The sequence below is a fragment of the Narcine bancroftii genome, chromosome 3 (assembly GCF_036971445.1).
Source record: "Narcine bancroftii isolate sNarBan1 chromosome 3, sNarBan1.hap1, whole genome shotgun sequence".
In the NCBI taxonomy this organism is placed as follows: Eukaryota; Metazoa; Chordata; class Chondrichthyes; order Torpediniformes; family Narcinidae; genus Narcine; species Narcine bancroftii.
Window position 1 is genome coordinate 208472124 of NC_091471.1, and position 22386 is coordinate 208494509.

At 40.4% G+C, this 22386-nt stretch overlaps 1 protein-coding gene across 4 annotated transcripts in view; it reads left to right on the forward strand.

Annotated features, from left to right (window-relative positions):
* The window catches only part of fhip1aa (FHF complex subunit HOOK interacting protein 1Aa), a 192913-nt gene that overhangs the window by 69567 nt on the left and 100960 nt on the right, over window positions 1-22386 (forward strand). For all 4 annotated transcript variants that reach the window (XM_069926449.1, XM_069926451.1, XM_069926448.1 and 1 more), the window contains exon 2: window positions 17631-17862. In XM_069926449.1, coding sequence (XP_069782550.1) covers window positions 17761-17862 — 102 coding nt within the window. In that variant the 5' untranslated portion in view covers window positions 17631-17760. The remainder of the gene's footprint in view (window positions 1-17630; window positions 17863-22386) is intronic.

Here is a 22386-nt window from a genome sequence, read left to right on the forward strand (position 1 = left end):
TATTTTCTTCCATGATAAATTCACAACCCAGACAAGGGTTAAACAAATGTGGTTACCTTCTACCACGATCAAGTCACAAACCAGACAAGGGTTAAATGAAGAGGCCATAAAAAATAGACATAGTAGAAATCTGTCCTCTTTTCTAAAGAGACAGCAAAATGGCCTTCCTTATTTCAAAAGTAACTGATTCTGTATTCCCCCTTTCCCAGGAATAACACACACACACCCAATTCTGGTTACTGTAACTCAACCCTATCTTTCACAAGATTTCAACCCCTGCGTCACAAATTTTGACTTCTGTCAACTCCCAAACTGAATTATTCCAAAACTGTACTGAAAATGTCTGAATTCGGTAATATATTTCTCCAAATCATGTGACCGTTACATCATCACTGAGGTGAGTCCCGATTCTTGGAAACCATAGTTTTATTTCTACCAAAATTTTGTTCCTTTTTCAAAACCATTCCCTATCCATAAAAATCTCTGACCTCATCTCTGTTCAAGAGGCTTAAGTGGCTTTGATTAAAAACAGATTGAATAACTAAGATCCACTTCAAATCCATCAGCTCTGTGCTTCCCAGACATGTCGACTCCAAGAATGAACTTTTTTCTCTGAAACCAATGGTTCTCAATAATAAATGTGCTGTGACCTGTGTGTGACCCTGTATCAACCCACACCGAGCTTACTAAGAATACAGATACAATATTTTACCCATGGCTACTTATTTGATTTGGAGAAAGTGGGATAAATTAAAGGAGAAGTTGTTTTTTTTTTTTTTTTTTTTTTTTTTTTTATTTTTTTTTTTTTTTTTAATTTTTTATTTTTCACACCATAAATCACAATAGCCATGATATACACTTTTTCTTTTCCACACATTTACAGTGACTTTTTCTCCCTCCCCCCTCCCTCCTCCCAAGCCACCCCCCCATCCCTCCCCCCTCTCATCCATTTTAGTTATACAATCTAGGTTGCATTAATTCAGTTAGACAATGTTGTCATTCAACAAAAATACACCAGAAATTCTACTGAGTCCATTTTTTTCTTCTCTTCTCCTTCCATCAACTTAGGTAATGTTTGTTCCCGGTAGGTTTTCGCTATTGTATTTAATGTAAGGCTCCCATACTTGTTCGAATATTTCGATATTATTTCTTAAACTATATGTTATTTTTTCTAATGGAATACATTTATTCATTTCTATATACCATTGTTGTATTTTCAAATTATCTTCCAATTTCCAGGTTGACATAATACATTTTTTTGCTACAGCTAGGGCTATCTTAACAAATCTTTTTTGTGCATCCTCCAAGTCAATTCCAAATTCTTTATTTTTTATGTTACTTAGGAGAAAGATCTCTGGATTCTTTGGTATATTGTTTTCTGTTATTTTATTTAATATCTGATTGAGATCATCCCAAAATTTTTCTACTCTCTCACATGTCCAGATTGCATGAATTGTTGTTCCCCTTTCTTTTTTACATCGAAAACATCTATCAGATACTGTTGGGTCCCATTTATTTAACTTTTGCGGTGTAATGTATAGTCTGTGTAACCAATTATATTGTATCATACGCAGCCTCGTATTTATTGTATTTCTCATCGTTCCAGAGCATAACTTCTCCCATGTTTCCTTTTTTATCTTTATATTTAAATCTTGTTCCCATTTTTGTTTAGTTTTACCATTTGTTTCCTCATTTTCCTTTTCTTGCAGTTTAATATACATATTTTTTATAAATCTTTTGATTAACATTGTATCTGTAATCACATATTCAAGGTTACTTCCCTCTGGTAAACTCAAGTTGCTTCCTAATTTATCTTTCAAGTAGGATCTCAGTTGGTAATATGCCAGCGCTGTATCTCCCGTTATATTGTACTTATCTCTCATTTGTTCAAAGGATAAGAATCTACTTCCTGAAAAACAATTTTCTATTCTTTTAATCCCTTTTTTTTCCCATTTTCTAAAGGCAAGGTTGTCTATTGTAAAAGGGAGTAGCTTATTTTGCGTCAATATTAGTTTTGGTATTTGGTAATTTATTTTATTTCTTTCTACATGTATCTTCTTCCATATATTGAGGAGATGGTGTAATACTGGAGAAGTTCTATGTTGTACCAATTTTTCGTCCCATTTATATAATATGTGTTCAGGTATCTTTTCCCCTATTTTATCTAATTCTAGTCTCGTCCAGTCTGGTTTTTCCCTTGTTTGATAAAAATCTGATAGGTACCTTAATTGTGCGGCTCTATAATAATTTTTGAAGTTTGGCAATTGTAAGCCTCCTTGTTTATACCATTCTGTTAATTTGTCTAGTGCTATCCTCGGTTTCCCCCCTCTCCATAAAAATCTCCTTATTATTTTCTTTAACTCTTTGAAGAATTTTTCTGTCAGTTGTATTGGCAATGCCTGAAATAAGTATAGTATCCTTGGAAAAATGTTCATTTTAATACAGTTTATCCTTCCTATCAGTGTTAGTGGTAGCTCTTTCCAATGCTCTAAATCATCCTGTAGTTTTTTCATTAGTGGATTGTAATTGAGTTTATATAATTGGCCTAGATTTTTGTTTATTTGCACACCTAGGTATCTTATTGCCTGCGTTTGCCATCTGAATGGGGATTCCTCCTTAAATTTTGAGAAATCCGCGTTATTCATAGGCATTGCTTCACTTTTATTTACGTTTATCTTGTATCCCGACACTTCTCCATATTCCTTCAATTTCTTATATAGTTCTTTTATTGATAGTTCTGGTTCTGTTAAGTACACTATCACATCATCCGCAAACAGACTGATTTTATATTCCCTGTCTTTTATTTTTATTCCTTTTATATTATTATCTCTTCTTATCGATTCTGCTAGTGGTTCTATAGCTAGCGCAAACAATAATGGTGATAGTGGGCATCCCTGCCGCGTTGACCTGCTTAAGTTAAATTGCTTTGATACATGTCCATTTACTGTCACTTTCGCTAACGGTCCCTTATATAATGCTTTAATCCAATTAATATACTTCTCCGGTAAACTGAATTTTTGCAATACTTTGAACAAGTAATTCCATTCTACTCTGTCGAAGGCCTTCTCTGCGTCTAAAGCAACTGCTACTGCCGGTGCTTTATTTCCTTCTACTGCATGAATTAAGTTAATAAATTTACAAATATTGTCTGTTGTGCGTCTTTTTTTGATAAATCCAGTTTGGTCTAAATTTACCATTTTCGGTACCTGTTCTGCTAATCTGTTCGCTAATAGTTTAGCTATTATCTTATAATCTGTGTTTAGCAAAGATATTGGTCTATATGACGCTGGTGAGAGTGGATCTTTCCCTTGTTTTAGTATCACTGTAATTATTGCTGTTTTACATGAATCTGGTAAGTTTTGTGTCTCATCAATCTGGTTGATTACATCCAGGAGGGGCGGTATTATTAGGTCTTTAAATGTTTTGTAGAATTCTATTGGGAGTCCATCCTCTCCTGGTGTCTTATTATTTGGTAAATTTTTTATTATCTCTTGTATTTCTACTGTTCCAAATGGTTCTGTTAATTTATTTTGTTCCTCTATTTGTAGTTTTGGTAGTTCAATTTTAGTCAAAAATTCATCTATTTTCCCTTCTTTCCCTTCGTTTTCGGTTCGGTATAATTGTTCATAGAATTCTCTGAAGTTTTCCTTAATTTCTTTTGGATTATATGTAATTTGTTTGTCTTTTTTCCTTGTTGCCAATACCGTTTTCTTAGTTTGCTCTGTCTTAAGCTGCCATGCTAGGATTTTGTGTGTTTTTTCCCCTAGTTCATAATATTTCTGTTTTGTCTTCATTATATTCTTCTCCACCTTATATGTTTGTAATGTTTCATATTTTATTTTTTTATCCGCCAATTCTCTTCTTTTGGTTGTATCTTCCTTTATTGCTAATTTTTTTTCTATGTTTATTATTTCCCTTTCCAACTGCTCTGTTTCCTGATTATAGTCCTTCTTCATCTTGGTTGCATAACTTATTATTTGCCCTCTAATGAATGCTTTCATTGCGTCCCATAGTATAAACTTATCTTCCACTGATTCCGTATTTACTTCAAAGTACATTTTTAATTGTTTTTCAATAAATTCTCTAAAATCCTGTCTTTTAAGTAGCATGGGGTTTAATCTCCATCTATACATTCTTGGAGGGATGTCTTCTAGCTCTATTGCCAATAACAGGGGTGAGTGGTCCGATAATAGTCTAGCTTTATATTCCGTTTTCCTAACTCTCCCTTGTATGTGGGCTGATAACAGGAATAGGTCTATCCTTGAGTATGTTTTATGTCTAGTCGAGTAGTATGAGTATTCCTTTTCTTTTGGGTTTTGTTTCCTCCATATGTCCACAAGTTTCATTTCTTGCATTGATTTAATTATAAATTTGGTTACTTTGTTCTTCCTGTTAATTTTTTTCCCCGTTTTATCCATATTTGGATCCAAATTCAGATTGAAATCCCCTCCTATTAGTATGTTCCCTTGCGTATTAGCTACCTTCAAAAAGATATCTTGCATAAACTTTTGATCTTCTTCGTTAGGTGAATATATATTAAGTAGATTCCAAAGCTCTGAATATATCTGACATTTTATCATAACATATCTCCCTGCTGGATCTATTATTTCCTCTTCTATTTTAAATGGCACATTTTTGCTAATTAATATAGCCACTCCTCTTGCTTTTGAATTATACGATGCTGCTGTTACATGTCCTACCCAATCTCTCTTTAATTTCTTGTGCTCCAATTCAGTTAAATGTGTTTCTTGGACAAATGCTATATCTATTTTTTCCTTTTTCAGTAAATTTAGTAGTTTCTTCCTTTTAATTTGGTTATGTATTCCATTAATATTTAGAGTCATATAGTTCAGCGTAGCCATTTTATATTTTGTTTATCTTCTCTTTCCGTTTTTCCATCATTACCTTTCCTCCTTTTCCATTTCTGTTTTCTTATTTTCAACTCTTTACCAGACAACATTCCTACAACATCCAACATTTTCCTTATTCTCCTATTTCTATCTTCTTTATCCCCAATCTCCCCTTCCCCTCCTGAGTTGCCCTTTATCCCTTGTCGGACAACCACATCTCCCCTCTCCATTTGGATTTGCGAATCCACTCGCAAGCGTCAACTGATTTTGCAGTGACCGCTCTTTTCCCCCCACCCAGCCCCCCCCAGAAAAGATTTCGTTTTTTATATGTCACAAAGGTCACTCTTTTAGTTCCCTCCTTATTCTCTCTATTCCATTACCTTCCCTTATTAATTCTTGTCTATACTTTCTATGTTTTCCTCTAATTACAGATACTTTCACATATGCCCGTTATCTCTATTCACTCTTATACCTCTTTACCCGCATACATATCAATCGTGGTCATTTTTACCCTCCTTACCCGTCTTCATCCCTCAGTCTATTTTTGTCTTTACCCACATACATATCAATCGTGATAATTTTTGCTCTCATTACCCGTCTTCATCCCTCAGTCTATTTTTGTAATTGTTCTGCAAATTTTCGTGCTTCTTCTGGATCCGAGAATAGTCTGTTTTGTTGTCCTGGAATAAATATTTTCAATACCGCAGGATGCTTCAGTGTAAATTTATATCCTTTCTTCCATAAAATCGCTTTTGCTGCATTGAACTCTTTTCTCTTCTTTAGGAGTTCAAAGCTTATATCTGGATAAATGAAGATTTTTTGCCCTTTATACTCCAGTGGTTTGTTGCCCTCTCTTACTTTTTCCATTGTCTTCTCCAGCACCTTTTCTCTTGTAGTATATCTTAGGAATTTTACTACAATAGATCTTGGTTTTTGTTGTGGTTGTGGTTTAGGGGCCAATGCTCTATGTGCCCTTTCTATTTCCATTTCTTGCTGTAGTTCTGGACATCCTAGGGCCTTAGGGATCCATTCTTTTATAAACTCCCTCATATTCTTGCCTTCTACATCTTCCTTAAGGCCCACTATCTTTATGTTATTTCTTCTGTTATAATTTTCCATTATATCTATTTTTTGGGCTAGTAATTCTTGTGTCTCTTTAGTTTTTTTATTAGATTCCTCCAATTTCTTTTTTAAGTCTTCTACCTCCATTTCTGCTGCTATTGCCCGTTCTTCCATCTTGTCCATTTTTTTCCCCATTTCTGTTAAGGTCATATCCATTTTATTTATTTTCTTTTCTGTGTTGTTTATTCTTCTTCTTAAATCATTGAATTCCTGTGTTTGCCATTCTTTAAATGACTCCATGTATCCTCTAACAAGAGCAAGTACCTCCTTTACCTTGCCTATCTTTTCTTCTTCTATTTCCCTGTACTCTTCCTCTTCCTCTTCTTCTTCCTCTAGGTTGACCATCTGTTGTTTCTTTGCTGCCCTTTCCTCCTCTTCTTTCTTGTTTCCATTGTCTTCTGTGGTGTCTTCTTGCTGCAGGTGTTCTGCAGCTGTCGTTGCCGGCTGTGGAGATCGACTCCCCAGCTGGTCCCCCCTCCCGTCCGTGTGTTTTTTTGTATGCGCATCGCGCATGCGCGAGGAGTCGCGCATGCGCGGTTGCGCACTTTTACTCGGCTCTGTGAGCCATTGTTGTAGTTCTCTTTCTACCGACCTGAGGTAGTGGGGTCTTCTCTCCGCAGCGGGCCTCTTCGGACAGGTAAGGCCTTCACCTTTTTCCTCCGTTGTCTTCTCTTCCTCTCTTCTTTCCGTTGATTTTGATTTTTCTCCTTTTGTCTCCATCTTCTTTCCACCTTTATATTCACTTTTCTTTAACTTGTATTTCTGTGCCTTTGTATTTTCTCTCGTTTTTCCCGACTTTTCTGGAGAGGGCTGGAGTTCACCGTCCGGCCACTACTCCATCACGTGACTCCCCTCTAGGGAGAAGTTGTTGAGGGTGAGAACATATTTGTCAGGCAGCGGAAGGTGGTGATGTAGGGAACTGGTTGGGTCACTTGCCAAAAAAAGAAGCTGAGGGCTTTGAGACCTTCTGTGTGGGGGATGGAGGTGTAAAGAAATTGGATGACCCCAGCGAAAATGAGGCAGCCATGTTAAGGGAATTAGAAGACATTGACATTAGGGAAGCTCTTTTGTCTGCAGTTGCTGGAATCAGAAACTCAGCAGGCTGAGCAGCATCAGTGGGTGCAAAAGAATAGTCAATGAATCAGGCAAACCCCTTTATTGAGATTGGGGAAATGAAGCCAATGTAAAGAGGACACGGTGGGAAGGGGAGGGGGGATTAATTTCTCAGCTTTTTTCCTCTTCTTCACTCCTACCTACATCTACTAATGATTTCTTGCCTATGGGCCTGTGCTCTTCCTCTTCCCCCCCCCCTGTTTTATTCAGGAGCCTGTCTGCTTTTTACTCATACCCTGATGAGGGGCTCAGACCTGAAAGATTGGTTATGCATCTTTGCTGTAAAGAATGCTGTGTGACCTGCTGGGTTTTTTTTTAGCACTTTTATGTAATAAACTACAATCACAGTTGTCTAGAATTTCTTGTTTAACTCCTTTGGCTGTAAATGTACTTTGGGATCACACTGCTCACTGCAAGTGAACCTGTTTTGTTGTGTGACAGATGAGTTGTAATTGTAATAAAAACACTTCCATTCCTGTGTATTTCATGAGTCTGTGTCTATTTAATACTTTATGTATTGCACTTCGAGTGTCCAGTTTTAAGGATGGACCTTTTTGCCGTATATTAGAAATGTGTTCACAACTTTTTAAGCTGACAGTTTTTCAGACAAATAATTATTTTAGAACCTCGTGGGAGTGATGACGTTGAATTTTGCCTCCTGTTTTTCTGGGATTTATACAGTAATGGAACACTCAAAAGATGCTTAAAAATTATTTGAACATGAAAGCTGCGCAGGTGATCTCCTCTGTGCAATGCTCTATGTTTTAGAAATATTGGATGTTAGTTACATCTTTAACCTTTATCCTTTGCACTGTCAGGGGAGAGTGGGACTGTGGGATCAGTGTTGGGACTGACAATTTTTTTTACTTTTTTCGACTTACGATAGGGTTGCTGTAATGCAACCCCATCGTAAGTTGACGAGCACTTGTATATTAGCAGGATCTTTCAGTAATGTTGAGACTAACTCTAACTTTGACTCTGAGTGCACTGCTGGCACATGCACAAGACTACAACTGTAGTTTTCCCACGTGGATGAAGGCATACACTGGGGATACATGTGTATTCCCTTTTGAAGGGCTTTATGCTCATTGGCCACTTCTTACCATAAACACCCGATTCAGAAGGAGACTTCTTCAGAAGCATATACTGCTTCCTCTGTCTTCCACCATCTTTGTAAAAGGTACTCATTCCTGGTCAGATCTGAAAGAATGCAAGTTGTTTGGTAGTGTGACCTTTTGAAGACTACTTCGTGAGGGCTGAACTATGAGATAAGCTGTGGATCATTTTGGATTCTACCTCTTTTCTTGTGTCCTCCTGTTTTTATTTTTTTGTCTCATCTGATAACCATAGAATCATTTTTTGGAGCCTGATGCCTTCAGGAATGGACAGTCTGATGGATTACAAAATCCAATGGCGTAATGGAAGGTTGAGATAATTGTTCAAATGAGTAGTAGAAATTTGAAGGGGTTAAAGAAACATACACATATGGATGAGGTTTACTATAAAGACTTAAGCAATGCTTGCAGGATATACAAAGAAATGAATATAAAAATCTGTAGGTTAGCTCTGTGTTGATATTATCTCTATTTTCTCACACTGATACTTTCATTGTGCTCTTAGTTCGGGGGTTTCCATCACCCCTCCCTTGTCTCATTTTTCTCTCTCTTACCAGAAGAAGGCCCACCCAGAGCCTTGGCATCTGACTGCTACAGAGATGTTAATCAAAACAAAGTACAGTAAAACCCCTGTTGTCTGGAATTTAAGCAACCCTAGCAAAAAAAATAATGGAAAATAAATAGATAATAAAAACATGGAAGTTTAAAATTGGTGGGCATCATCAATTATGTAACATATAATCTCAAGCAATTGAAAAATTCAGGTATCAGGCATCTACTAATTCCCATAGGTACTGGACACCAGAGGTTTACTGTATTAATTACATCTTTCCTTGTCTCTCCTTGATGTGTTGTCACTTTTAACTTGGATTGCTACAATTGCATTTTCCATTTTGCATCAAGAAATTATAATCTATTATTAAAAAATAAGGTTTACATCCTGAACCTGTCCTCTTGTTCATAAGTGAAGAAGAAAATATGTTAAGCATAAAGTGCTGGAAACTGAAGAAAAATATTCTATCCCTTTACTGGCTGAGCAGCTTTGGTGCAGCCTGGGAAATCATTAAACCATGCTGAAATTGCACAACAAATGACTTGGTCCAAGGTCAGCCTCATGAGGGTAGTTGAGGTTTGTATGTGTAGCTTGTGGCTTTAAAACGAACTAGAAATTAATAAAATAAATACATGTTTATCTTCTTGTCATAAAGCACTACAGCACAGAAAATGGGCCATTCAGCGCTTATAATCTGCCAAAAAATATTATACTAGTCCCATTGACCTGGACCCATTCCATAACCCTCAAACCTCTCCCATCCATATATCTATCTAATTTATTTTTAAAACTTACCATGTCAGATGGCAACTCGTTCCATCCTACCTCCACTCTCTGAGTGAAAATGTTCCTCCTAATGTTCCCCCTAAACCTTTCCCCTTTCACCCCAAAGCCATGTACTCTTGTATTTATCTCTCCTAATCTAAGTGGAAAGAGCCTATGCGTTTTTACTGTCTATAATTTTGTAAACCTCTATCAAATCACCCCTCATTCTTCTATGCTCCAAAGAATAAAGTCCTAACCTAATTAATCATTCCCTGTAACTCAACTCCTGAAGACTCAGCAACATCCTAGTAAATCTCTGCACTCTTCCAATCTTACTGATATCCTTCCTGTGATTTGGCAATCAGAATTGCATACTAAGCTCCAAATTTGGCCTCACCAATGTCTCACCATAACATCCCAACACCTACTCTCAATACTTTGATTTATGAAGGCCAATGTGCCAAAAAGATCTCTTTACAACCCTGTCTACCTGTGACTCCACTCTCAGGGAATTATGTATGTATTCCCAAATCCCTTTGTTCCTCTGAACTCCTCAGTGCCCTACCATTTACTGTGTATGTCCTACCTTAGTTAGTCCTTCCAAAATATAACACCTCACACTTTTCTGCATTTAATTCCATCTGCCACTTTCTGTTCCATTTTTCCAGTTGGTTCAGACCCCTCAACAAGCTTAGAAAGCTTTCCTTGATGTCTACAATGCCTCCAATCTTAGTGTCATCAGTAAACCTGCTGATCCAATTTACTACATTTAGCATCCAGATCATTGATATAGACAATGAACAACAATGGTCCCAGCACTAATCCCTGAGGCACACCACTAATCACAGGCTTCCAGTCTGAGAAGCTATCATCCACTACCTCTTTCTGTCTTCTCTCATTCAGCCAATTTTGAATCCAGTTTACATCCTCTCCATGGATGTCTAGTGTCCGAACCTTCTGAACTAACCTCCCTGGTTGGATCTTGTCAAAGGCTCTACTAAAATCCATGTAGACAACATCCACAGCCTTTACTTCGTCTACCTTTTTGGTAACCTCCTTGAAAAACAAGTTAATTACAAGCAGCCACGCACAAAGCCTGTTGACTATCCTTAATCATCCCTTGGATGTTCAAATACTTGTATACCCAATCTCTCAGAATACCCTCCAATAATTTACCTACTACTGGCGTCGGGCTCACCGGCCTGTAATTTCCTGGTTTACTTTTGTACGCTCTTTTAAACCACGCAACAATATGAGCTATCCTCCAATCCTCCAGCAGGTCCCCTTCAATTTCTACACTCGTCTCCTTCAAGGTTCGAGGGAATATCAGGTCAGTACAGGCCTGTGAGATTTATTTATCTTAATTCGCTGTAAGACAGCAAATACCTCCTCCTCTTTAATCTCTATATGTTCCATGCCACTACTGCTTCCCTCCACTATGCCAGTTTCTTGAGTGAATACTGATGCAAAAAAATTGTTTAAGAAATCTTCCACATCTCATGTGGCTAAACACATACACGACCACTCTGATCTTCTAAGGGACCAATTTTGTCCCTTATTATCCTTTTACTCTTAATATACTTGTAGAAGCCTTGTGGGTTTACCTTCACATTATCTACCAAAGCAACCTCATGTCTTTTTGCCTTCCTAATTTCCTTCTTGAGTATTTTCTTATATTTTCTATACTCTTCAAGTACCTCATTAGCTCCTTGTTGCCTATATCTGCTATATACCTCTCTCTTCTTCTTAACCAGATTGCCAATATCCCTTGAAAACCAAAGTTCCCTATGCCTGTTAATTTTAACAGAAACGTGTAAAGTCGACACTCTCAAAATTTCGCCTTTGAAGGCCATCCACTTACTGAACACACCTTTGCCAGAAAACAACTTATCCTAATCCACTCTTCCTAGAAAATTAGCCTAAAATTTAGAATCTCAACTCGAGGACCAGTCCTATCCTTATCCATAATTAACTTGAAACCAATGACATTATAGCCACTGGACCCAAAATGTTTGCCTACACATACTTCTGTCATCTGACCTGTCTGGTTCCCTCATAGGAGATCAAGTATTGCATTCTCCCTCATTGGTACCTCTATATATTGATTTAGAAAACTTTCCTGAACACATTTGACAAACTCCAAGCTATCCAGCACTCTTGCATATGGGAGCCGCAATCAATGTGTGGAAAATTTAAAATCTCCTACTATCACAACTTTCTGTTTTTTGCGTCAGTCTGCTCTCTCTCTACAGATTTACTCCTCCAATTCTCTCTCACCATTGGGCGGTCTATAATACAATGCTATCCTCAATACCACCCATATGGCCTCTGTAGATGAGCGCTCTGAGTTGTCCTGTCAAAGCACAGCTGTGATATTTTCCCTGACTAGCAATACCACTCCTCTCCCTCTATTATGACTGAAACAATGGAATACTGGAACATTGAGCAACCAGTCCTGCCTCTCCTACAACAAAGTCTCACCAATAGCAAGAATGTCATAATCCCACGTGCCCAATCATTTTGATTTTTGTTTATACATGCAGTCCTTGCATGACCTTTATCCTCCTCCACTTCACTATCTACTCTCACACTCTGGTTTCCCTCCCCCTGCAAATCTAGTTTAAACCCACCGAAGCAGCATGAGCAAATCTGCCTGCAAGGATATTTGTTCCCTTCCAGTTCAGATGCAAACCATCCCATCGGAACAGGTCCCACCTTTCCTGGAAGAGAGCCCAATGATCTAGAAACCTGAAGTCCTCCCACCTACACCATGTCTCTAGCCACAAGTTGAGCTGCATTATCCTCCTATTTCTAAATACTACCACTTGGCATGGATAGCGATCCTGAGAACCTCTCCTTCAACCTTGCACCTAACTCCCTGACTTTCAGAATCTCCTCACCCTTCCTACCCATGTCGTAGGTCCCTGTATGGATCACGACATCTGGCTGTTCACCTTTCCTCCTGAGTATGCCATGAACTCGATCTGAAATATCTCGAAGCCTGGCACCAGAAAGGCAACATACCATTCATGATACTCTATCTTCTCCAGAGATCCTCTTATCTGTCGTCCCCCCCTCCCAAACTATGGAATCCCATATCACTACAGCTCACCTTTTCTCATTCTTTCTTAGTCACAGAAAAAGAGTACGTGCCAGAGACCTGATCGCTATGGCTTGTGCCTGGTAGATTAGATTAGATTCAACTTTATTGTCATTGTGCCAAGTAAAATACGAAGCCAATGAAATACAATTAGCATCCAACCAGAGTTTTTTAAAAAGTGCTATATACAAATGACTATGTGCAAAAGAAAACCAAGCATATTCAGCAAGCAAACAATTATAGAAGTACTGATAGTACAATGTGAGTGCAGAACCATTCAGTTCTATGATTAAAGGTTCAGCAGGGTTACAGTCTTGGTGGGGGGAAGGAGGGGAGAGGCTCCTCTTGACCCTGCTGGTTTGAGAGCGAATGACCCTGTAGCGCCTACCAGATGGGCTAAGACTAAAAAGTCCATAGTTAGGGAGTGATGCATCTTGATGATGCTCTTCATATTTCCCAGATAGCATTTCTCATAGATGTTCTCAATGATGGACAATTGAATGCCAATAATCTGCTGGGCAGTTTTCACCACCCGCTGATGCGCTTTATGGATTGATGTGAGACAATTGCCATACCACACTGAGATGCCATAGGTAAGTATGCTCTCAATGCTACAGGAGTAAAAATCCATCAATATCCTGGGGCAGAGGTGTACTTTCTTCATGCACCACAAAAATAAAGACGCTGTTGCCCTTTTTTTAAAATCAGAATGGAGGAGTTCAGGGACCAGTTGTCAGCAGAATCACAAACGGTAATGAGGAAGCATACAGGAGGGAGATAGATCAGCTCATTGAATGGTGTGACGACAATGACATGAACCTTGCATTCAATGCCTCCAAAACCAAGGAGATGATTGTGGACTTCAGGAGGAAGTCAGGAGAACACAACCCAGTCCTCATCGAGTAGTGGAGAGGGTCAAGAACTTCAAATTCCAATGTGTCAACATCTCTGAGGATCTGTCCTGGAGCCTCTGTGTTGATACAATCACGAAGAAGGTTCGCCAGCAGCTAGACTTTGTGAGGAGGTTCGGTATCTCACTGAAGACTCTCGTAAACTTCTATAGGTGTACTGTGGAGAGCATTCTGACTGGTTGCATCACTGCCTACCTAGTATGGAGGCACCAATTCTCAAGACAAGAATAAACACCAGAGGGTTGTAACTCGACCTGCCACATCACAGACACCAGACTTCACTCCATCGAGGACATCTACACGAGGCGTTGTCTTAAAGAAACAGCCTCTATCCTCAAAGACCCCCACCACCCAGGCCACAACCTCTTCACTCTGCTACCATTGAGAAAAAGGTATAGGAGCCTAAAGACGAGTACTCAGCAACTCAAGGACAGCTTCTCTGCTGCCATTAGATTCTTGAATAATCAACGAACCAAAAACTCTGCATTACTTTTCGTGCATTTTTTATGGTAATGTTGTGAGCTGGTTATATTATGAATGTTTACACTATGATGCTGTGGCAAAACACCAAATTTCATAACTTGTTCATGACAATTGATTCTGATTTTGAGGTGAGATCATCGGAAATCTGGACACCAAGGAATCTGAAGCTTGATACACACTCTACCACAACTCCATTGATGTAACTAGGGACATGAGTGTGGCTTCCAGCACACCTGAAGTCAATTTATCTCCTTGGTCTTCTGAATGTTAGTGCCAAGTTGTTGTTGGCACACCACATGGCAAGGAGCTGGGCCTCATCCCTATAGGTCATCTCATCATACCCTCTGATCAGGCCAACCACCATGGTGTCATCTATGAACTTGATAATGGAATTAGAACCATGTACAGGAACACAGTCATAGGTGAAAAGGGAAAACTATGGCCTCAGCACACAGCCCTGGGGCCCGCCGGTGTTCAAGGTGAGAATGGAACAGAAGAGACTGCTTAATTTAACAGATTATTCAGAAAGTCCAAGATCCAATTGCAGAGGGATGAGCTGATACTAAGGTGACAAAGTTTGGCAATCAGTTTGGTGGGAATCACAGAATTGAATGCCGAACTAAAGTCAATGAACGGTATTCTGACATAAGAATTGGAGCTGTCCAAGTGGGTCAAGGCAGAGTGAAGTGCTTTGGAAATAGCATCCTCAATCGACCTGTTGATACAATAGGCAAATTGATGAGAGTCCAGGGTGATAGGCAAGCAGAATTTCAAATGTGATTAAAAACCAGTCTCTCAAAGCACTTTGCAATGACGGGGATGAGTGCAAGTGGACGGAAGTCATTCTGACTTGTGGAGGTAGGAAGCTTATTGGAACAATTGCCTGGGCCAGGGACAGATTGAAAATGTCTGAAGATCCCAGCCAACTGTTCTGCATAAACTAAGCACACAGCTAAGTATACCATCAGAACCAGCTGCCTGAATATTTACCCTAGTTGGGATGGCCCAAACATCAGAGATGGAAAGTGAGAAAGGCAGATCCGCTTTAAAGGTGACCTTGTTCCCTCTATCAAAGTGAATGATAGAGAGGGAGACACAGCTCGAAGGGGACACAGTACTAGGTGGTTTATTGTCTATAATGGTCTGTATGCCATGCCACAAATGCTAGAGGTCCAAGGAGTTGAAATGCTCTTTAATCATTTGTTTGTATGTATGTTTAGCCTGAGAAATTCTCCTGGCTGAGCCGAAAGTCTCCCAGTCTCCAGATCTGAAGGCTACATCTCTGTCTTTGAGCAGATGGCTAACCTCTGTTCATCCATGGTTTTTGATTACCAATTTTTTTTGTTTCTGTGATGCCACTCCATCCACACACGTTGATATACTCACGAACAGAATTGGTATATAAATCGATATCACTCTGAGAATCAATGGTGCAATGTGCTGCACTCGTTCTTGCTACACTCCAATCTGTATGTTGAAAATGTTGCTGAAGAACAAAGACAGCACCCTCAAGCCAGATCTTAATAGTCTTCATTGTAGGTTTTACATGTTTAATGACTGGATATACTTGGGAAACAGAAACTGTGAAAGATGGTCAGACTGTCCCAGGTGAGGGAGGGTAGTGGTTTTGTAAGCATCAACCACATTTGTATAAACCTGACCTAAAGTTTTATTTCCCCTCATGATCCATTTTGGCAAAATCTTGGAAGTACGGTACGTAAATTGCAATGATTAAAGTCCCCAGCCACAATAAAGGCTCCATCTGGATGCAATATCTGCAGCTTGCTGATAGCAGGACTGAGGTCTTTCATAACTACTTTAGCATTAGCGTCTGGTGGTACATAGACTGCAACAGCAATGATACATGTAAACTCTAATGGTTGATAAAAAGGTCAACACTTAATAATCAAGTAATCCAGATCCACAGAGTGATAAGAATCAGCAATTGGAGAGTTGGTGCTCCATGATTGATTCACATAGATGCTTAAACCTCCCCCTCTAATCTTATCCCTCGCTACTGCCACTCTGTCAGCCCTGTAGATCAGCTGACAATATAGACCTTGGTTTTGTATCCAGGTTTTCTGCATTGCCTATTCACTGGAAAAAGTCAAAGACCATCAGGGGAGCTTTGGATGTTCACCCAAAAGTGATGTATGCCCTAAACTGGACTTTATAAAGCCAAGGCAGTGAGTTTGAGAGTAGATTGGTGCTGTGTCTCTCTGAGATGGTGATATGAATAAAAGAGGATGACAGAAGGTAAAGTTAACATTAGGCCCTTTCAGGTGGCCTAAACACTCCCTTGTAAAGTTGCATAATCTCCCCACTTGCGGCTAAAGACATACTCACTTGAATGCAGCAAAAGTGCCTCCGAGGCACCGACGCCAACCCTCCTCTGGAAGGGATAATAGGTGGAGTGTTGTGCTCAGCCCGCGACCCAACTCCCTGCTGCCTGACAGCCTCCCACCCCACTGCCTGATAGCCCCCCCCTACCCCACTACCTGATAGCCAACCCCCCGCCCCACTGGGAAGGGGAGGTCGGCGGGGACTGTCGGGGCAGTGGCGGCCATTGTGGAACGTGGGGGCAGGAGGAGCTATCAGGGGATGTTGGGGCAGGGGTAGTCGTCGGGAGAGGTCAGGGCAGGGGCAGCAATTGGGAGATATCAAGGCAGAGGCAGCTGGTGGGGTGTATCAGGGGGTGGCCAGTGTGAGTTGATACAGCCTGGCTGGCCGCTCCTGCACAGGCACCTCTCTCTACTGCTGAAAACGAGGCATAGCAATGGCCGTCTTCCCTATCCATAATCCCCACGCAGCTGGAACTGTGTGGGCAACAGAGCGGTTCCACCTGCATGGGGGATTATGGGTAGGGAAGACGGCCATTGCTATGCCGCATATTTATGAAGGGTGGCACTGTGGCACCAGTTGCTCCACCTCCATCAGATCCTGAGGCGCTACAAGGCGCCTCTGGATATGAATTGGCCCTTTCAGGTGAACCAGTTAACACTGCAACAGCCTTTTAGAGCTGCCACCTAAAAGGTGCGTTCGCAGTTTTGAATCTGCTTCTGTCGCTGGCCTCAAGGCAGAGGTTTCACCTGAAAGGGCCTTTTGAGAATGTTAGTAATTCTTGCCTGCTGTGTCTAAAAACATATTCCGATGCTTTCAAAGTGCTGCCCAGATACCCAGAGGAGTTGTATCCTGACCTCCACTTTAAAAAAATCTTGGAGTTAATGAGATATTTGCATGTGATTCATATCTTCTTCCTGAAGGATATTAATAGCTCAGTAGCGTAAATAATCATCAACATAGAGCAAAATGGTAACATGTTGTGTTGATTTGTAGAAATTGTGTAGGGTGGACAACTTGTAACACTATAGAGAGAGAGAGAGATGGAGGAAATGCAGCTCATTAATTTTCATTTGGTAAAGATAACCAGTCTGAGGTGCTATTCTGTTATTTTGTTGAAAATTCTAAAGTAAAATATCTTAAAGGGTTTAGAAAATCAAGTTGTGAAGACAAAATGATTTGGTTCTAGGTTTCATCCAAAATTATCAGTTGCATTTATGATCAGTAAGTTAATTAGCTAATATGCATTTATTTGTATGTTTGTTTATTATTTCTAAGGTCATTACGAATCTTAAAGGAAACAGATCTGGTACAGCATGTTTGTTCGAACTGAGGGTTAGCAGAAGAGAACGACACACGTTCTATTGGCATTTTTCCAGCATGGTCTAAGACGGATCTGCTGAAGAACATGACTTCGGCTGCCATGAACAAGGAGAGTCGACTGGTCCTGAGCCTCTCAGGAGTGGACTCGGAAACCTGCACCATTGTGTTTAAAAATCACTGGGCTCAGGTGAGTCTGTCTACTAGTGGCTATTTCTTCTATTTACAAGTTTCATTGTTAGGACAGATTAAAGTTATCAGAGCATCTGCTAGTATAACCGAAGAAGTTTGTTGAAGCAACCTCCAGAGTTGAGTCTTTGAAGCTACCATAACTTTCCCCTAGTACAACCTTTTCTGATTTACAGTCCCAATTCTTCTCATGCCTTCTGCCACTTTAACCATTTCTAGGACCTCACCTTTACAACTTTACCATTAACATTGAGTCTCTTGGCATTCCCATTGCCCAGCAGAAAGGCTTGTGTAGGCTAGTCCCTTAAAAAATTGCAGATGGTGGAAATCTAAAATCAAAAGAGAAAATGCTGCCAATACTCAGTAGGTCAGGCTGCATCTGTAGTAAGATTCCATTCTTTTGAACTCTGTCACTTTTTCACTAATGATGTCACTTCTGTGCAACAGTAATTCCAAAATGCCTTAATTTTTTTCATCCAAGATAACTTCCAATATTATTGATGGCAGGACCTGGCATCCACTTTTGTACTTGGCCCCTTCCCCTTCTACTTAAAACTAGTAAGAAGGATTTCCTCAGCAACACTTTATATCATCATGCTTTGTCAATTAATCCTCTGTCACTGCTACCAAATTGCCATCATTAAGCAAGCTCCTGTTAGCTAACTAGAGGGTTCACTCTGTATAACCTGCTTCATTCCAGCTTCTCGTCCAACAGCTGGAACTCCGTTCACACATGCAGAAGATGCATTGCCTGCCCTTTTATCTCTTCAATCACTGCCTCAATACTCACCCTTGATGAAACAGTGATTTAATATTATATTAGTGTATCAAATTTGTGGCCTCATAAATCCGCTTCCTCCATATTGGGGAGACTGTATGTAGATTAGGTGATTACTTTGCAGAAGATCTCCATTCAGTCATCAGACATGATCCTGAACCTGTTATTTAATTCTGTATGTCCCACTGTTGCTCCTACGTTGATCTTATAAAGTTTGACAAATGCTTATGTCACTTCATTTTTTGATGAAGCTTTCAGATTTTGATGTTTCTGGCTAGAAGAGGTAAGGTGATGATTTTGCTATTGTGGCTTGCGCCTCCAGATTATCTTTATTGTTCACCACCGCCTTTTTTATGATAAAATGGATGAAATCTTAATTTGTAAGATATGCAAACATAAAAGGCCATCTTCCACCATCTTTCTCACTTCCCCTGCCAAGTGAATGCATTCTTTTCCCTTGCATTGATCAAGGTTAATTCAGGCTATTTACAATTTGGTGCTGTATTTGACTTTGAATTCACTTTTGATAATGCGTCAATGGTATTTCCATCTTTGTAATAGCACTCAATTCTCCTCATCCTACTTTTTATTATTGGAGCACTTGGCCAATTTATTGCAATCCTCATTACTCTATTGTCTGAAAATTAGATATCATCCAAAATTTTTTGGTGGGTGGTTGAACTTGCCTTCCCATCCTCCCATTGCTTCTTCAATTTGCTGACCCACAATGATTAATGGTTAAGTAACACATTCATTTTAAAATTCTCTCTGCTGTTTTCAATCCTTATTGTGTTTCATATCTCCCTTTTCCTGTAATTTCTTTCAGCCTTTGAGATCTGTGTTCATTTAATTCCTACATTTCTTCTCCAAATTTGACAATTTCACTACTGGCAGTTGTGCTTTCAACTGCCAAGGCCCAAACTCTGAAATTATGTCCAGAAATTCCTTACCTCTACCTCTTTTCCCTGCTCGAACATACTCCATAAAAATTTGTTTCTTTGCCCAAGATTTTGTCACTTGACTTAATATTCCCTTGCATGACTTAGTGTAAAATTTAGTTCAATATTCTCACTATGTAGCATCTTGGGGCACTTTCAAAGGAGTTATATAAATGCAATGTGTTTTTGTTGTAGGGTTCATTGTACCAAATTCCATTAACTTTACATCAGTTACTCAGAAACATGTGAATATCGGAGTATGCAGAGATATTCATTGATGATTGAGGCCTGCTGATTTATTCAATGACTTTTCGATGACGATGCAGATTTAAGAAACAGAAAGGCAAATATATTGGAGGAAATTTGACAAATATATGGTCAGTGGTGTATCTAGGTAAAGTGGCACCCTGAAATTGGCACCCCCTCCCCCCCACTTTTGGAAAAAAAAACACACACAAAAATACCCTCCAAATTAAACCCTTTGCTGTTTCTTTATAAATCTCCAGTGTTAGTGGTAAAGTTCTGACAGTCTGATTGAGGAATGGCAAACATTGTCATAGAATGTGAGCTAAATTTTATTACTAATATTCCCCAGCCCTACAACTTTCACACTTCTCGTTTTATTTGAATCTATCAGCTTGATTATCCCAGTCCACCTTCATGTTAAAGTCCCCCATAACTACTGTATTGCTACCACTTTGACATGCCACTCTTAATTCCTGATTTATACTTCTACTGATATCTAAGCTACTTTTCGGAGGCCTGTAAATGACCCCCATTATGGTCCTCATGCCTTTACAATTTCTAATTCTATCCAAACAGACTCTACCCCACCTGTTTCAATGTCTTTCCTTTCAAACGCCTGAATTTCATTTCTTACCAACAGAGCTACCCCACCTCCTCTTCCTAACTTTCTGTCTTTTCTATAGGACGTGTACCCTGGAACATTTATTTCCCAATCCTGCCCTTCCCGCAGCCATGTCTCCGTTACTCCGACAATATCATAACCTCCCATTGCCATTTGTGCCTCAAGCTCATCCATTTTATTCCTTACACTCCGTGCATTCATACACCATACCTTGATACCATATCTCCTTTCTCCCTCCACCTTTGTTCTCGATGCACTTGCCCCTACTCTCCTATTCTTTTTATTTCCCTTTTTCCTTATTGTTTCACCGTCTAATGGAAACACCCCTATATTCACTCTCCTATCTGCTTCCCTATCAGTCCTGTTCCCTTCCCCCTGCCAAATTAGTTTAAATCAAATCTGACAGCATTTTTAAACCTTTACTTTGGCTTGGCTTCGCGGACGAAGATTTATGGAGGGGGTAAAAAGTCCACGTCAGCTGCAGGCTCGTTTGTGGCTGACCAGTCCGATGCGGGACAGGCAGACACGATTGCAGCGGTTGCAAGGGAAAATTGGTTGGTTGGGGTTGGGTGTTGGGTTTTTCCTCCTTTGCCTTTTGTCAGTGAGGTGGGCTCTGCGGTCTTCTTCAAAGGAGGCTGCTGCCCGCCAAACTGTGAGGCGCCAAGATGCACGGTTTGAGGCGTTATCAGCCCACTGGCGGTGGTCAATGTGGCAGGCACCAAGAGATTTCTTTAGGCAGTCCTTGTACCTTTTCTTTGGTGCACCTCTGTCACGGTGGCCAGTGGAGAGCTCGCCATATAATACGATCTTGGGAAGGCGATGGTCCTCCATTCTGGAGACGTGACCCATCCAGCGCAGCTGGATCTTCAGCAGCGTGGTCTCGATGCTGTCGACCTCTGCCATCTCGAGTACCTCGACGTTAGGGGTGTGAGCGCTCCAATGGATGTTGAGGATGGAGCGGAGACAACGCTGGTGGAAGCGTTCTAGGAGCCGTAGGTGGTGCCGGTAGAGGACCCATGATTCGGAGCCGAACAGGAGTGTGGGTATGACAACGGCTCTGTATACGCTTATCTTTGTGAGGTTTTTCAGTTGGTTGTTTTTCCAGACTCTTTTGTGTAGTCTTCCAAAGGCGGTATTTGCCTTGGCGAGTCTGTTGTCTATCTCATTGTCGATCCTTGCATCTGATGAAATGGTGCAGCCGAGATAGGTAAACTGGTTGACCGTTTTGAGTTTTGTGTGCCCGATGGAGATGTGGGGGGGCTGGTAGTCATGGTGGGGAGCTGGCTGATGGAGGACCTCAGTTTTCTTCAGGCTGACTTCCAGGCCAAACATTTTGGCAGTTTCCGCAAAGCAGGACGTCAAGCGCTGAAGAGCTGGCTCTGAATGGGCAACTAAAGCGGCATCATCTGCAAAGAGTAGTTCACGGACAAGTTTCTCTTGTGTCTTGGTGTGAGCTTGCAGGCGCCTCAGATTGAAGAGACTGCCATCCGTGCGGTACCGGATGTAAACAGCGTCTTCATTGTTGGGGTCTTTAAACCTAACTGCCAGTATATTGGCCCCCATTGCATTCAGGTGTAAACCATCCCTCCTGTAGAGGTCTTGTCTTTCCCAGAAGAAATCCCAATGGTCAATGAACCTGAATCCCTGCACTCTGCACCATTCCTCAAGCCACACATTTAACCTCCTGATTTTATTATTTTTTCCCCCACCCATGTACAGCACAGGTAGCAGCCCTGAGATTACAATCCTGGAGGTTCTGCTTCTTAACCTCCTTCCGAGCTCACGGTAGTCCCTCTTCAGGTTCTCCTCCTTCATCTTATCCACGTCATTCGTACCCACGTGTATCAGGACTTCTGGCCGTTCACCTTCCCCCCCCAGGATACTCTGAACCCTATCCGAGGAGCTAGCCAAAATAAAATGGAAAGATACACTAGCTGGGAG